This window comes from Giraffa tippelskirchi, chromosome 9 (assembly GCF_054371585.1).
Source record: "Giraffa tippelskirchi isolate mGirTip1 chromosome 9, T2T-mGirTip1v1.2.pri, whole genome shotgun sequence".
Lineage (NCBI taxonomy): Eukaryota > Metazoa > Chordata > Mammalia > Artiodactyla > Giraffidae > Giraffa > Giraffa tippelskirchi.
In genome coordinates, this window is record NC_137283.1 from 17189036 (window position 1) to 17206011 (window position 16976).

General features: G+C 48.3%; 1 protein-coding gene across 1 annotated transcript in view; it reads left to right on the forward strand.

The window, feature by feature from the left end:
• The window catches only part of SSUH2 (ssu-2 homolog), a 42650-nt gene that overhangs the window by 1147 nt on the left and 24527 nt on the right, over positions 1-16976 (forward strand). The window contains exon 2 of the mRNA XM_081528164.1: positions 8919-9012. Coding sequence (XP_081384290.1) covers positions 8970-9012 — 43 coding nt within the window. The 5' untranslated portion in view covers positions 8919-8969. The remainder of the gene's footprint in view (positions 1-8918; positions 9013-16976) is intronic.

Here is a 16976-nt window from a genome sequence, read left to right on the forward strand (position 1 = left end):
GGAGAATCCTCATGGACAGAGGAGCCTGATGAACTAAAGTCCATGGGGTCACAAAGAGTCAGACATGTCTGAAGTGACTTGGCATGGCACGACATTTGGGGACTGGGGCAAAAATGCTACACTATTGCTGTCAGTGATAAAGTTCTGTGTCTCTGATCCAGGAGTCTCCTGTCTTCTGGCAGCATCCATGAAAATCTCAGGCTAACTAGTGAGCTGGTAAGTAGGCACATCTCAGACCTTTCATAGGTTTTGAGGTATTCTAGGCTATGACTTAGAGGAGGCAAAGGTTTGGAGTTTTAAAGAAAAAATCAGCCTCAGCTCCTGCCCTTAAAAGAGGTGGAAGGAAAAAGACCCCTGAGAGTATAACACAAGCATTAAAAAGGTGGATGCTTATTGAGTAGGAAAAGAAAAGACTTTCAGAGGATACAGCCTGTGGGTGTGGCTTAAAGGAGGCAGAGGATTTTGATGGGCTCAGAAGCTGGGCAAGGGAGTTCCGGACAGAGGGAACAGAGTGAGCAAAGGAACCAGGTATGAAAGCCAAGGTGAGTTCAGGGGACCCAATGTGGCCATCAGGAATGCTTGGACTTGACAGCTTCCTCTGCCATTCTGGAGTCACCTTTCTCCATCCTGCTGTCTGCCTGGGAGGCCGGCTGGTTCCTTTACTCTGGCAGAGTTGGCTGATGGGAGGTACCAATGGGAGACCAGGCAGTGAAAGGAGAGTGAGGTTTAGGGTACGGATCTTCCTGGCACAAAGTCACTGTTCCTTCCTGGGACTACTACCCAACTCTGTGCTCGTGGCTTCCTCTAGACCCTGTCTGTCCTCACCCTTTCAAACCTCGTGGGTGGTACCAGCTCCACAACTAGCCAGGTGACCACACTGACCGTATGGTTCCCCAGCTTCCCCTTGTGAATAGTCATCTCCATGGGAACACACACTTCTTCCTAATCTGATTTGAGTGGGCCAGTCTCCCTTTTGGGACATGACTGATAGAGCAGCTGATGGGGACAAGGATGTTAGGTCCTGTCACGGAGCGGGTGTCATGAGACCTGACCAAGAATAGTCTCCTAGTTTTACCTAATCAACCTCCATTCTTCCTGTAAAGTCCACTCAGGTGACCCCATCCCTGGAAAGACTCCCAGGACCCCTGCGCCCTCCCCAGTCCATAGCCTTGATCGGCTGCATTTCATCTGCCTCCTCCCCTACCACCCCCAACTGTAGGTATTTAGTTGATTTCCACTTGTCTCACAGTGCATGCAATGGATGTTTGCTGAGTGAATGAAGAAATGTATGGATAGATGATGTGTGGACAGAGGGGTGAATATGATCCTATGTCATTGAAGGTTTGGGGACAGGGGAGTGATAGGAACAGAAGCACAGAGGCAGCTTCTGCCTTCTCCATGGGAAGACAGCACTTGGGCATGTGATATCTCTAATTTTCAAAGATCATCTCTGTGGAAGTGCCTGGCACACACACACAGTGGCTCTGACAGGTGGTCAGACAGAAAGATGCTCAACCTGCTCTGGGCTGGGAGAAATCAAGGAAGGCTGCCTGGAGGAGGTAGAGCTGGAGTTGGGCAGTGTAGGATGGTGTCTTAACTCTGGCTGCTAAGACAGAATGCCGGAGACTGGGTGGCTAAAACAACCAATGTTTATTTCTCACAATTCTGGAAGCTGGGAAGTCTAAGAACAAGGCACCGGCCCATCTGGTACCTGGTGAGGCCCTCTTCCAGGCTGGGTCCTCCTAGGAAGAAGAGGCTCTTTGGTGGTTCCTGTTAGGGGACTGATCGCATCAGGGGGCTCCATCTTTATGACCTAATTGCTTTGCAATCACTATCATTGGGGGTTCAGATTTCAACATATGAATTTGGGGGAAACATGGAGACTCTAAGGTAGGAGTCAGACTTCCTAGGGCCTTGAACTAAGGAATATGGCATTTATCTCAGAGGCACCAGAAAGCCATTGAAAATGTCCCAGTGCAGTTTCTTACTTAAAACAAAGAAAACCAATGAAAGTCAAGCTGGAGGAAGGAGTGTCAGTTTCAAAGTCAGGCAGACCTGAATCCAGCTTTGGCGATTATTCACTGTGTGACCTTGTGACAAGTTCCTTCACCTGTCCAAGCCTCAGTTTCCTTTTCTAGAAAATGGGACTTGTAATAGTTACCCTCTAGGGCTGCTGTGAAAGAATGATAGAATGAAAGCAACATGCCCATCACAGTGCTTTGTGTGTGGAAAGTGCTGGAAGATGATGAAGATGATGATTCCTACCGCAGCCTTTCCGTGTTTTGTTTTGTTTGGGGAACTAGCTTTGACAATCATATGCGTTGTCTGCAGTGGTTTTGGCTGTTATGATTGTGGATAACAGAAGGAGGAATCATGCAGCCATAGAACTCTTTTTTTTCTGGCCTGAAAGAATTAGCTAGTGGACTATTATTACCACTATCTGGGGGCTTGACCCTGGGGCCTGGCAGGGGCTTGTTTTTACAGCCTGAAATAGTCTGGCATTTGCCTTTCCAGCAGGCAGACTGCCAGGCCAAAGAGTGTGTAACCACCCAGCCTAGCAAAACAAAACTATTTTTACCTTGAGGGGCCCAAGAATGCATCATGCAGTTCACAAGCCAGCCCCACCCAGCCCGGCGGCACGAGCCAGTCGCCAGCGCAGGCCGGCTGGTCTCCTGCAGGCGTCAGTGGGCCCCTTGGGGACCAGTTTCCCTGGCAGGGAGGCAGGTGTCCTAGAAAGTCCCAGAGTGGCCCACCCCCAGCCTCTCTCAGCCGGGAACTAGAAGACCAGGATTCTCACTCAGAGAGATTCTGAAGACATCAGGCAAAAGGCAATAGAAGTAGATTAGATATCACCTAATCTAATATGAATCAAAGCAGTACTACTGCAGATAGTAACACCTCCCACTTATTGAGGTTCTGCTGGGTCTCAGGCTTTTCAAGCATCATCTCTTATCTTATAATATCATAGGGGTATACTGTAATATCTCTATGGGGTATAGCCCCCATTTTTCTGGTGTGGAAACCAAAGCTCAGGGAGGTTAAATATCACTTGCCCAGGGTTAACCAGATAGGAAGTGGTTTGACCCCAGGCTGCTGGCTGGGCTGCATGGTGGGTGCCCCCCTCACTTCCCTTGTTACCTGTCCTCACTGCCGGGGGATGAGAACGGGGAGGAGCTGGGGAGCTAGTCCTCGTCCTGGTCTTCCCCTGACCCAGACCTCACATCAGTGGCTCCTTCGTGCCTTGAAGTTTTTATGGAGAGAATAATGCTTGCACTCCTGGCCGTGTAGGGCCGTGAGAACAGGGAGGATGGAAAGGCTTAGCACGTGACAGCCACATGTTGATATCAGCCCAGAATGCCCCACACTGAGGCTGTGCGAGTCACCATGGCTGAATCTCCAATGAACTGGGGTTGGGAGACCCGGGTCAGAAACCTACAGAGCTGAATCTTCAGGTTACCGCAGAAAAGTCTAGAGAAGGCTCGTCGTTCTCCCTCCCTCTTCTCTTTTTTACTTCCTCATAACCTTTTTTCTCTTCCTCTTTCTTTTCTCATTTTCCTTTCTTTCCTCCCCCACCCTTCCCCTCTTTCTGTATCCACTTCCTGGTAGGATGTAGCAGAATGGTCTGCCAGCAGACAGACACCTGCAGTGATGTAGCAGCATGGTCTTTGGAGTCTGCCTTTTTTCCCCCTTCCCATCCATCTACTTCTCATCCTTCAGTATACAGCTCCAATCTCCCCTCTTCCAGGCAGCCTTTTCTGACTTCTTTCACAAGGGTTCCCTTCCATCCGACCTCCTGTCATATCCATTCTGTAAATATGGGGCACCTCAGTGGAAGTGACTTCTTAATGACAAGAGACATTTCAAGTGTGCATGCCATGTCTCTCCAACTGGATTGAAGTCTCCTTGAGGGTAGGGGCTGAATCTTATGTCATTTTACATTACTCCTCTGTCCTCAAACCTTCAATGATTTCTTACTGCATCAGGGTCAAGTATTCATCTATTTATCCATCCATCTGTCCATCCATCCTTCCATCTACCCACCCATTGTTCATCCATTCACTCATCTGTCTATATAACCACCCATCTATCCATTCATCCATCCATCTATATACCTATCCATCCATCCATCTACCCATCCATTCTTCCATCTACCCACCCATCTGTCTCTCTGCTCACCCATCTGTCCATCCACTCACCCATCTGTCCATCTACTCAACTACCCATCTGTCCACCCATCCATCCGTTCATCTATCCATCCATCTACCCACCCAACCATCCATCTACCTATCCATCCATCCACCCATCCTTCTACCCATCTGTCCATCAACCCATCCATCCTCCCACCCATCCATGTACCCATTCATCCATCTACCCACCCATCCAGGCATTGACCCATCTGTCCATCCACTCATCCATTTATCTACTCATCTGTCCATCAACCCATTCACCTATCATTCACCCACTCATCCAGCCATCTATCCATGCACCCATTCAATGAATACTTACTGACTCCAGGGTTAGAGATGTGGACATACATTAGCCTGTACCAAGGAGTCTTGATAAGGGGGGAAGCAATTACAATGTTAATTGTATTGGATGTAAGGATGATAAATTTTATGAATAAGAAGATTATGAGAGTCAGAGAAACCCATACTCTGCCACTTCTCACCTGTAGGACTTGGTCAAGTCAGTTCCTTCCCTGGGCCTCAGTTTCCTCATCTCTAAAATGGGGATAGTGGTAGTTCCCACCTCACTAGGTTGTAGTGAGGACTCACTGTGCTGATGCGTGTGAGATGCCTGGCCCTCACTCTTTTTTTTTCTTTGTTACCACATTAGTTCCTAACAGGCAGGGGCATGTAGGGGTATGATCCCTCTGGAGAAGCACTGGCTGCCTGTTGCTGGTCCAGGGGAGCTGAGAGTTTGGGAATTGAAATGATCCGTCATCAAGCAGGTTTTGTGCACTGTGGTCCCAGAGATGCTCTGAATCAGACTTCAACTTGAACAGTCTTTTTTATTTTTCTCCTGCCTCTGATATGTAAAATACATTCTTAGGGAGAGAGGGAAGTTTCCCCTTTCCCTGGACAAGCCCCAAGCCTCACCTCACAAGCAGAGAAACTAAAGCCCATAGCAGGATGACAGAACCTGCTGGAGTCACGTTTAAAGTTCAGATCCAGATTTTGGTTCATTTATTAATACTTGCTTTTGCTCTTGCAAGGAGGAGGAGGATGGCAAAATTGCCAGGGGCCGGCTCTTTGCATCCCTCGATTCCCCCCATTTTCCGAAGGACACTCCTTGCCACCTTGGTCTGCACGCACCATTCCACAGCTCCTGGAACCGCTTCATTTTCCTTGGAAGCTTTGGAATTGTGTCTTCCTAGTGAATGGGGGGAAAATTGAGCAGCAGCCCAGCTACCTGAACAGAGGAACCCTGGATTCTGGACAGGAATGGTGGCGGTGAGTTCCAAGAGGTTTCGCAGGTGCTATTGGAATAAATGCTAACATTTGTCCTGGGCCATACCTTTTGTTCCCTTTCCTGTTAGACTTGTTGATGGGAAATGAGCCTTTGGAGATGAGAAAGGGGGAGGGTGTGTATTGACAGAGATGTGAGTTTCTCAATTCTGAGCCTGAATATGAAAGCCTTTTGAATTGTGCGCAAGGCTTGAGATTTGTACTTATTCATTCAGGCTTTCTCTCTCTTAAAATTTTATTCCTTTTAGCATTGCTGAAATGGGACACAAATTATTATAAAAAGAAAAGAAACAAAACCAACAACCCTGTTTTTTATAATGGCACAGGTTTATGTTTAGTTAGAAAAACAGCCTTTGAAAATTCAGTTTCCCCTGCTCCATGATAGTACCAGGGGGAGGAAAAAAGTGGAGAAATCTGAAAAATCCCCCAATGTCCTGAACTTGAAAAAAAAAACAGAGTGTCTTTCAGAATCTCTGTCTGTGTCTGTTTGCCTCTCCCACCTCCACCATTAATCAGAGATCCAAGTCTTGTGCTTAAGAAACTCTCAAGCATTCAGTTCAGTTCAGTTCAGTCGCTCAGTCGTGTCTGACTCTTTGCGACCCCATGAATCGCAGCACGCCAGGCCTCCCTGTCCATCACCAACTCCCGGAGTCTACCCAAACCCATGTCCATCGAGTCGGTGATGCCATCCAACCATCTCATCCTCTGTCGTCCCCTTCTCCTCCCGCCCCCAATCCTTCCCAGCATCAGGGTCTTTTCCAGTGAGTCAACTCTTCGCATGAGGTGGCCAAAGTATTGGAGTTTCAGCTTCAACATCAGTCCTTCCAATGAACACCCAGGACTGATCTCCTTTAGGATGGACTGGTTGGATCTCCTTGCTGTCCAAGGGACTCTCAAGAGTCTTCCCCAACATCACAGTTCAAAAGCATCAATTCTTTGGTGCTCAGCTTTCTTCACCGTCCAACTCTCACATCCATACATGACTACTGGAAAAACCATAGCCTTGACTAGACGGACCTTTGTTGGCAAAGTAATATCTCTGCTTTTAAATATGCTGTTTAGGTTGGTCATAACCTTCCTTCCAAGGAGTAAGTGTCGTTTAAATTCATGGCTGCAATCACCATCTGCAGTGATTTTGGAGGCCAAAAAAATAAAGTCTGACACTGTTTCCACTGTTTCCCCATCTATTTCCCAGGAAGTGATGGGACCAGATGCCATGATCTTAGTTTTCTGAATGTTGAGCTTTAAGCCAACTTTTTCACTCTCCTCTTTCACTTTCATCAAGAGGCTCTTTAGTTCTTCTTCACTTTCTGCCATAAGGGTGGTGTCATCTGCATATCTGAGGTTATTGATATTTCTCCCGGCAATCTTGATTCCAGCTTGTGTTTCTTCCAGCCCAGCATTTCTCAAGCATTAAGTTGAACAAATGCTGGATGGTTATGAGGCTGTGTCATCAGGCTGCCCAATTTTCTCTGAACAAAGAAACAGCAGTGTTTCCTCTCTCCATCATCAGCTCCAAATGTCAATCAGAAAACTGGCCTGAGGCATGATTTGAGATTCTACGAAGTTTGTGTGCAAAACTAAGTCCAAGTGAATATTTTCAATGAAAAGCAGTAAAGATAGTGCAGACTCTTGGGGCAGGTATGGGAGGTCAGGGAGGCATACTGTTAGCACTGCCTCTGCCATGCCTTCCCTGTGACCTTGGGGAGACCACTCACTGTAACCTTGGACAGACTGCTCACTCACTGTGATCTTGGAGAGGTCACCCACTGAAAACTGAAGTGTTCACGTTTCCCCCCTGAACCCCAGCACCTCATTTCCCTGTATGAGAAATGAAATAGTTACAACAATTCTGTTTCTAATCAGTTTACCCTGTGGAAAGACATCAATCCAGGCATATATACAAGGAATTTTTAAAAATTACAATGCTTTTTTTGTAATTGCAAAAAATAGGAAACAATTTTGAGTCCATGAAGAGGAGAATGGTTGAATACATCACAGTACATTCCTACAGCGGGATGCTGGGAAGTGTTAAAGATGGATGAAGTTGAGATGCCAGGGATAATTCTTACAAATGTAATATTAAATAAAAGAAACGAGACACAAATGAGGCCCAAATCCATTCATGAAAGCCCCAGCCATGCTAATGTGATGATATTTGGAGGTGGTTCCTTGAGTAGGTGATTATCAGTCAGTGAGGTCATGAGGCTAGAGCTCTGGATGGGGTTAGTGTCCTGGCAAGACGAGACCAGAGAGCTTGCTCTCTCTCTCTACCATGTGAGTATCTCTCTACCATGTGAATATCTCTCTACCATGTGAATATACAGCAGAAAAGGTGGCCGTCTGCATGTCAGGGAGAGAGTCCTCACCAGAGCCCACCATGCTGGGATCTGCATCTTAGACTCCCAGGCTCCGGAAATGTGGGAAATAGATTTCTGTTGTGTGAGCCTCGTGGCTAGTTTTACAGCAGCCTGTGATGACTAACGTATGTCCCTGTTGTATGAATTCAAGCTCATGAAATTCAGTAACAGGCACAGTGAGCTTTGGCGTTACAAGTCAGGGAAGTGGTTACCGAATAGAGGCACGAGAGGGCTTCGGGGTCTGGTCATGTTCTGTCCTTCATCGGACTGGTGGTCACGTGGGTGCCTTTACTTTGTGAAAATTCCCTGAGCCTTGTGTTTTAAATTTGTGCATTATTATGGTGTGTGTTATATTTAAATAAAATTCACATAAAGAAAAAAACCCTGCCCAATTAAAAATGATTATCAATAAGAACAGAAGGCTCATGAACAATATTTCAGTCATTTCTCTGTTACTGGTATTGAGCCCAGTGTCTGGACTGAACCAAGGGGTGTGGGAGGGTCAGGGGAAAGTGAGAGGGGTGCAGCTAGAAAAGCTCGGGGGAGTTAGGTTGAAAATTTAGACTCTGTTCCATGGGTGACAGGAAGCCACAGAAGATTTGAAATAAGAAGCTTGTGAAGTGTGGCAAAAAGGAGCTTTCTTTTCAGTCCTTCCCCGTTTTCCCCTTTCTTCCATCTTGCCTTCCGGGAAGAGGGACTCTGATCAGTATGAGTAAAAGGCAGAGCCTTGGTAGACCTTACAAGCAGGAGGTTTTGCTGTGGAGCGTGGCCACTATTAGTGACACAAAGTTTTGCTGGCCTTGTGGTTGTTTTATTTGAAGGAATCCAGGGTCTTGTGGCTGTTTTATTTGGATAACTCTAGAGCCAGTGAAGCCCTTTACATTCCAGATCCCGAAGGTCACCGAGCCTTTCCCAGACCACCTGAGACCATGGGGTGTCAGGAAGGTGGCGGTGCAGAGGGCAGGGATCAGGGAGAAGGGGCCAAGTTGGGCAGAGTGGGTAACTCAGCTGGAGAAGGGAAGAGTATTTTACAGCATTCTCCGGGACCTGAGCTGCTCAGGATCGTCCGCTCACTTGGTTTCCCTTCTAGGATCTGGTGGTGGACCGGTCACCTCACCCCTAGGGTCATCGAGGAGCATGCATGTGGTGTAGACCCACTCCCACTGGCTGGTGCTACAGAGCAGGTGAGAGGGGGCCCGGGTCCCAGGGTGGAGGGGTAGTGGGGGCCAAGATGAGGAAGGTGTCCGGAGATGGGGGGAGGAGGGATGGGCAGTGGGTGTCGGGGTTGAGGAGAGGCAAAGTTGAGGATAACTAGAGGTTTCCAGTTTGTGTGGCTGGCGGATGGGCGTGGGGATGGTGAAGCCATTGGGCCAGAAGAAGCTGAGGAGGGAAGGGCTGGCCTGGGGAGGAAGGTGATTAGATTAGAGTTGTGGCCACAGGTCCGTCCTTGCTCAGGGTGGTGTCTCCAGCTGACATAAGATGGGAAGCCCAGTATCGAGGTGGAGGAGGGATCATTTCTGCCACTTTTGGCTTTGAGGGAGGCACCTTGCAGTTACTTATGGTTCTGGCACCTGCAGAGGTCTCTGTCAGGGTCAGAGCTTATCACTAATGATGAGTGAAAAGTACCCAATTCCTGTGCCTCATTCTGCTCCCAACTCCCCCAATTCCTGCGCCCCACTCTGCTCCCAGCTCTCCGCATGGCCCGAAGAAGCCACTTCATGTCTGGGGACCTCAGGGCAAAATGTGAGGGCGTATCTGTCATGGAAGAGATCCTGGGTGCCAGCTTGCTTCTTCCTGCCACGTGACCCTGGGCAAGACCCTTCCCTTCCCTTGGCCTCAGTTTCCCCACGTGTATGGTGGGGAGGTAGGACCAGAGGATTTCTGAGATGCCAGCAGGTATTCACCCCCAGCAATGATGACCCCTCCCAGCCACTGCCCCCCCACCACCACTGGGGCTGTGGAAGGAGGGACAGGTTGGACCCCAGAGCCTTGATGATGGAAGCCCCCTCAATGGTCACTGGGGCTAGGGCAGGGCTGTTCCTCAGCCTCACAGAGCAAATTGAATTTGTGTTTGAAAATGTAAGTGATCGAATAGAATTTAAAAATTCCAAATTGGTTGTGGAGACAAATGGATGGCATAGGTGGAAGGGAAGAGGAAGGGAGGAAATTGCTGGCAGCAGCAGCCTTAAGTATTACGAGATTAGCCTCTAGGACTTCTGCTGGGAACAGATCACTCCATCCTTCTTGTGTGCCAGGAGCTGGGGAGGAAAACCTCCCCCAGGTTTTCACCCAGAGGGGCTGGCAGCCAGGCCACAGAAACCGCTTCTAGCTGCTGGGATGTGAAGCACGCAGGCAGCATATCTGCTTGGACGTACCAAAGAGCCCCAGGAGAAATGTACTTTGTAGCTGTGGGATGGATCTTGAGCTGTCACTCGTCAGTGTTACGAGGCTGTGGGGACAGGGCTTTCCTTATTCCCAGCTCCTGGGGAAGCATCCTTAGTTGAGCATTCACCCCTTAGGGTCACAGTGAATTTCCTCCTGCTGTCCTTGTAAAGAGACATTCTGAGACTGGGTTCCTGTTTTTCAAAGTGTGAAAGTCTACAAACTGATACGTAAAAAACTACTAGTAGTCTCATCTCTTTCTTTTCTTTCTTTTTCTCTTCTCTTTTCTTTCTTTTGTTCCATAGATGAAAAAAACTCATCTGAATAATCTCAGAAGTCCAGAACAATGGGATGATGAAATCATGGCGTGATAATGTTGACTGTGCATTCATTCATTCATCACATATTTATGGAGCACCCGCTACTTGCCAGGGCCTGTTCAGGGTGCTCAGCATGCAGCAGGGAACAAAGCAGACAAAAATGTGTCCTCAGGGGTCTTATATCCTGATTATAGGGTGGTGAGATATTAAATAAAACAGTAAGATATTTAAAGTGTTGGACTGTAATAAGTGCTGTGAAGACAAACAAGAGCAGGAAGTAGGACTGTGTAGCTGGAGAGTTGGTGGAGTTGGTGTGGGGGTGTCCAGTTTTAGGTAGTAGGTCAGGGATGGCCTCACTGGGAAGGTGACATTTGAACAAAGGCCTAAAAGAGGTGAGGGAATGAGTTGTGGGGTCTGGAATTCCAGGCAGAGGGCACAGCCAGTGCAAAGGTCCTGAGGTAGGAGTATGCTTGGTGTGGCTTTGGAGTAATGAGGATGCTGGAATGGGGGATAGCGGGACCAGGGCAGGAGGATGGGAGGAGTGCAGGGTGCTCCTCACAGGCTGTGGCAGGGGCTTGATTTTTGGGACCTGTGAGATGGCAGCCAGGGGGTTGTTGAACAGAGGAGGGCCACTGTGGGATGTGCATTTATAGAAGGGTCAGTCTGAGGGTTCTGTGGAACACAGGCTCTTGAGGAGTAAGGGGAGCAGCAGGAAGACCAGGGAGATGCTCCTGCGATGACCCAGGGGAAAGAGGGTGGGGGCTCAGACACAGTGGGAGCAAGGGGTCAGACTGTGACGTGACCCAGGCAGTGGATGTGATGTGCTGACCTGCACACGGATATGGGGAGACGAAGGGAGTCAGAGGTCAGGAGCACAGAAGTCAAGGGAACAATTTGAGAGTATGTTACAGCTGAATGGAGATCCTGGAGAGGGGCCTGGAGCTCAGAGGAAGGGAGCACTTTTGGAAATGGTTCATGGTCAGGAAGCGGCGTGAAGTCACCCGGGAGTGAGCACGGGTGGACACAAGTTGAGTTCAGGCCTCTAAATTAAGGGTCGAAGGTGAGGAGGCCCCACCCCCACCTCGGCGCCCCCAGGAAGTGAGAGTGAGGAGAGGCGTGCGGCCTGCCATCTTCAGAGACTGCAGGGGCTGGGAGCCCTGATGGGCTGGATGTGGTGTGGAGCCCGTTTCGGGCCAGCTTCCCGGGAGGAAGCCTGAGGAGCAATCAACAGGCAGAAAGGCAATGGGGCGGGGGGTGTCTTGAGACCCCGTCCTGGGAGGGAACAGAGGTGGCAGGCCTGCAAGGAGGGAACTTGAACTGCGGGGCAGTCACAGCAAAGGCCTCAGCGGATTCCCTGGGGAGCCAGGTGGCCTTCAGAGTTGACCCAAGTTCAGGCAAGGAGATCTTGCATGGGCTGGTCCCTGGATGTGGGCTCCTCTGGAGGGTGGGGCATGCTCTGGGGCCAGGCAGCTCCCTTCTGCCCAGGGCCTTTCCATAAGGGACCCCCTCTGGGCCTTGAGCAGGGCTGCTCCCAGGCCAGGGAGTGAGTCCTGAGGGAGGTGAGGGTGCAGCCCAGTGCCTGTTCACTGAACCTCCGCCTGGGGGATGTGGCCAGGCCCTTGTAAGACAGTGGAGGCCAGGGTCTATTACAGGAGTTGTTGAGTTTGGGGTTCCCTGGAGAGTCAGGACTGAGGGAACCCAGCAGCTGTGATGTGACTGGTTTCCAGGTTGAGTTTTCCATTGTGTTCCATAGTTTCTGCAGCTGGATTTTGTAAAGTGAGATAGTCTGGTTCTAAAGGCTTAAAGGGGGAGCCTCACTGAAGTCAAGGGGATGGGGAGGGATGGGGAGCAGAGACCCAGAGGAGATTGAAGGGAGGAACCAAGGGCATCTGGCCAGAGTGCCCAAGTGGCAGCATACTCTGCATGGGCTAGTGCAAAATGGGTGATCCTTGGGAGCTTCCAGGAAAACCTGGGAAGGACATCTGTTGAATTGTGGCTTTTCTGTTGTCAAGGAGACAGAGGTTCAGATTATCATCACTCCAGGAGAATAGGGAAGGTTGAAGAGTGCCCTTCCGAAGGCCAGGGAATTGCCAGCATCAGAGTTTCACAACTTTCTTCATGATTTTCCTATTTGGTTGATTGGGTAGCCAGGTTTATGAGGATGGAGCCATTTTGTAGCCAGGTCAGAAAATCACATCACTCTCTCTTCCCCCAGATTATTACAACAACACATAGTAATGTACAGGATTGTTGGTGGCCTACATTAGGACTTTGGTGCCAACAGATCTTGTTTGAATCTTGCCTCTGCCGTCCGTGAGCTTGTGTGACTTTGGGTAAGTCCCTCACCCTCTCTGAGCCCCTGCTTCTTCACCTGTAAAGACAACAATATCTACCTTACGGGTTGCTGTAAGGATTTAGGTGGGAAAGCACCTGTGAAAGCATCTCTCTTCATCCTTGGTTTTAGGAGGCTTTGAAAGACCTCAGTCCCTTTTCTGTCACTGCAGTTAGGAGCCCATGGTTTGGGCCTGAAGGGATGTGCCAGTTTCCCTGGCTGCCAGGGAGAGGAAGGTGCTTGAGTGCAGTGTTCCAGGAACCTCCCGCTTGGGCCAGTTTCTTATTTGTGTCAAGACCATTCTCTTCCACTCCATCCTCAATTCCTGCCATGGGCACCACTGGTCTCCATCTACCAGCCTGCTGATAAGCCAGGAACAATGTTATCGCAGCTGCCAGGCCCTGTGGGGTAGAATTCCTTTGTTGGGCAGTCTTGGCTCCTGAGGGGGTTTTGTGGGTGGATCCAAGTTTATTTATATGGGCTGTTGAGGGGTCTGGGGCAGGGCCTGGCTCCTAGTAGATGCTCAGTGAATGTTCACTGAATGGGCAAATAAGTTGAGTGGTGAGAACTCTGTAGATGGGGGGGCAGAACCCCCGTCTGGAAAGAGTAAGATTGAGTTTGGAGCCAGTGCTGATGTGTTGACATGTGGCAGGGGGACAGTATGGTACCAAGAGTTAGGAGGCTCCGGCCTGGCTTCTTACTGTGTGATCCTGGGCAAGTTATTTCCCTTCTCTGAGCCTTTAGAAAACATCTGTCAGACGGAGCTAGTAACAGTTTGTAAGCTGTAAAGGACTGTGTAAACAGAAAACAAATGCTGGCAAGAATGTGGAGAAATTGGAACCCTGTGCACTGTTGATGGGAATGTACAGTTGCTGTGGAAAATGATATGGCAGTTCCTTAAAGCATCAAGCATAGAATTACTGTATGATCCAGCAAGTCCACTGCTGGGTATATACCCCAAATAATTGAAAGTGGGATCTTGAAGGGATATTTGTCCACCCATGTTCACCAGAGCATGACTCACTATAGCCAGAAGGTGGAAGCAGCCTGAGTGTCCATGATGTGAACATACAAAGGAATACTGTTCAGCCTTAAAAAGGAAGGTAATTCTAGCAGATGCTGTAATACAGGTGAACCCTGAAGACCCTACAATACAAGTGAAATAAGCCAGTCACAAAATGACAGATACTGCATGATTCTACTTAAATGAGATCTCTAGAGTAGTCAAATTTCATAGAGACCAAAAGCTGAATGGCGATTGTCAGATACTGTGGGGAACAGGGATTGGGACGTTATTGCTTAATAGGTACACAGTTTCTGCTGAGGATGAAGAAAAAATCCACTATCATCTGTGGATGATAGTCATGGTTATACAATGTGAATGTAGTTAATACCACTGAACTGTGCACTTAAAAATGGTTAAGATGGTAGATTTCATGTGCACAATTAAAGTTTTTTAGGTGCTGTGTAACCACCACCACCTTCATGAAAACAGTTCGCTTTGACCGAAATTGAGCCTTTCTACTTGGCTTTGTGTAGCAATGGCTGAATCCTGAGATCATTAAAATTCTGGGTGAATTCCTTATTTTTTATTAAAAAGAATTAAAAATGTTTATTTAAAAAAATTTACTTGTATATTTTTGGCTGTGCTGGGTCTTCGTTGCTGCACGTGGAGTTTCTGTAGTTGTGGTAAGCAGGACAACTCTCTGTTGCGGTATGCAGGCTTCTCATTGCAGTGGCTTCTCTTGTGAAACACAGGTTCTAGGTGTGCGGGCTTCAGTAGTTGTGGACCCGGGCTTAGTTACTCTGCAGCGTGTGGAACCTTCCCAGAGCAGGGACTGAACCTGGGTCCCCTGCATTGGCAGGTGGATTCTTTTCAACTGTGCCACCAGGGAAGTCCTCTAGGTGAATTCTTGATGCCATCTGCTCATCAGCTGGTTTTAATGGCTCTTTGGGATCAGAAGGGGAGAGGAGACATGAAAGAGATGACCTCTGTATTTCAGTGTTCTAGGATGGCTCAAGTTGGAGCTGCCACCAAATGAGTTGACATCTTAGAAAATGCTCTATGAATCTAAAAAGTGTCCTTAGTTCTTACTGTGATGATTGCTGTTACCCCTATAAGATCTGTGCCGTTGAGGGAGGAAAATGAAAATCTGTAGGTTGATAGAATGATCTTACTAAAGAAGTTAATCCAGTATTAATCTTCATCTTGACCCCACAAAAATCCTCTCCATAAAAAGGAAAAAAAAAAACACATTAGGTAGGGGGTAACCTCATTTTCTGCTATGGATGGTGCCCTGAAATGACTCTTAAAGAAGTTAGAATGCTGAATTGGGCTGATCCTTAAGTCAATATTTTGTTTTGTTTTTTTAAAAAGTGTAGAACACCTGAGTTGGAATCTCCCAGTTGTTTTGTAAAAAGAGACATGATCCACGATTCCACCAGAGACATAATTAATCAGGATTTTGGGAGGTGGAAATCAAGAATTTGTAATATTGGTAAGCCCCTTGGTAAGTTGATTGAGAAGCAAGAGCCTGCAACCAGACACGTTGGCCTTGTTGAGTGGCCACCATTTTGATGGGAGAAAAACAAGCAACAGCTTCCAGGGGTCTGAGGTGTGGTCACAGGGAGGAGGCAAGCGGGGGCTGATGCTTGTCCAGAGCTGCCTTATAAGAACTAAGTAGAAGCTGCCTCCTCTGATACAAAGAGATCATCAGCCCAAACTGGTTGAGAGGTCTTCCCACAAGGAATTCTGATGTCTGAGTTCCCCCAGTACTCACTCAAGAGTTCAGGTGTCACCAGCCTAGTGAGTGGTGCATTTTCTGCCATGACCACACCAGTGTGTATATCCCCCGTAGTGCCTGATCCCCGACATTCCAGAACATCTTGTCTGCTCCTCCGCTGCAGCCTCTGGGCCTCTGATTTTTAAGTACTGGTTTATGAACTTGTCTCCCACTTAAGACCAGGAGTTCCTTCAGTGTAGGAATTACCTGGTTTTCTTCTCAGGGCTGGGCACACGGTGGGCACTTCCTGAACCATTGAAGGAGCATCTGGTGAACTTTGTGGTGGCTTAAACATGAGACCTACTTGCCAGAAGTCTCTGTCTCTCGTCCAGCCTCGTCTGATGATTTCTTTCATCTTGGAGGATGCAGCCTCTGTTCCTTGTTTGCTAGAGTCCAGAGAAGGTAGAAGTATTGTGAGTAATCAGGGTGTTTCAGAAGCACAGAGCACTGCCTCTTCCATGATGGAAGCTATTCAGTGTACTCATCCTGCCACCAGGGGGCTTGTTGGTCACCATGCTGGGACTCCTTGTTGGCCTCTGCTCGTGGCAGACAGGGCTCTCAGCAGTAGCCAGACCAGCCATGGTGAGCCATTTTCCTGAGCCCATGTACACCCTCTGTCCCTACCACTATGACCCACTACGTAGTGGCAGAGTAACTGCAGAAAGGGCCTGAACCTCAGGATGGATCATACCTCAGCTTTAAAGGATGATTGAAATCTGCTGGTCACCTCTGCTGAAGTCACCCTTTGATGAACATGAACATGAGATGCAAAGGTCTTCATATTCTTTGCCCATTCAGAGAAATCTATCAGTAGTCCTCATTTCCAGACCTCCTTGTCATCAGTATTCCAGTGACCTTCTAAAGTTCTGACCATCTAGCAGAAACATTTTGCTCATGAATTGGTAGACTCTAAATAGTCATTCAGTCATGTCCAACTCTTTGCAACCCCATGGACTATAGCCTGCCAGGCTTCTCTGTCCAAGGAATTCTCCAGGCAAGAATACTAGAGTGTGTAGCTAGTTCCTTCTCCAGGGGATCTTCCCAACCAGGGAATCTGCATTGCAGGCAGATTCTTTACCATCTGAGCCACCAGGGAAGCCTGGCAGAGACTCTTACCTGTGGCCATTTCTTCTTTCTGGCCAAATGCACAACCAGGGTCACTGTTCAGGATTCTCCCCACCAGGAGGATTTCCTTTCACTGTCTTCTAGGTATGCACTCAAAGGGGGCCATAGTGTTGCAGCATCCACTTTTGAATTTTGAACCCAGTTTACACTGACTCTGAAGCCATAAACTGTTAGTTTCTACTACTGTCCACTTTGTATAGTCATCA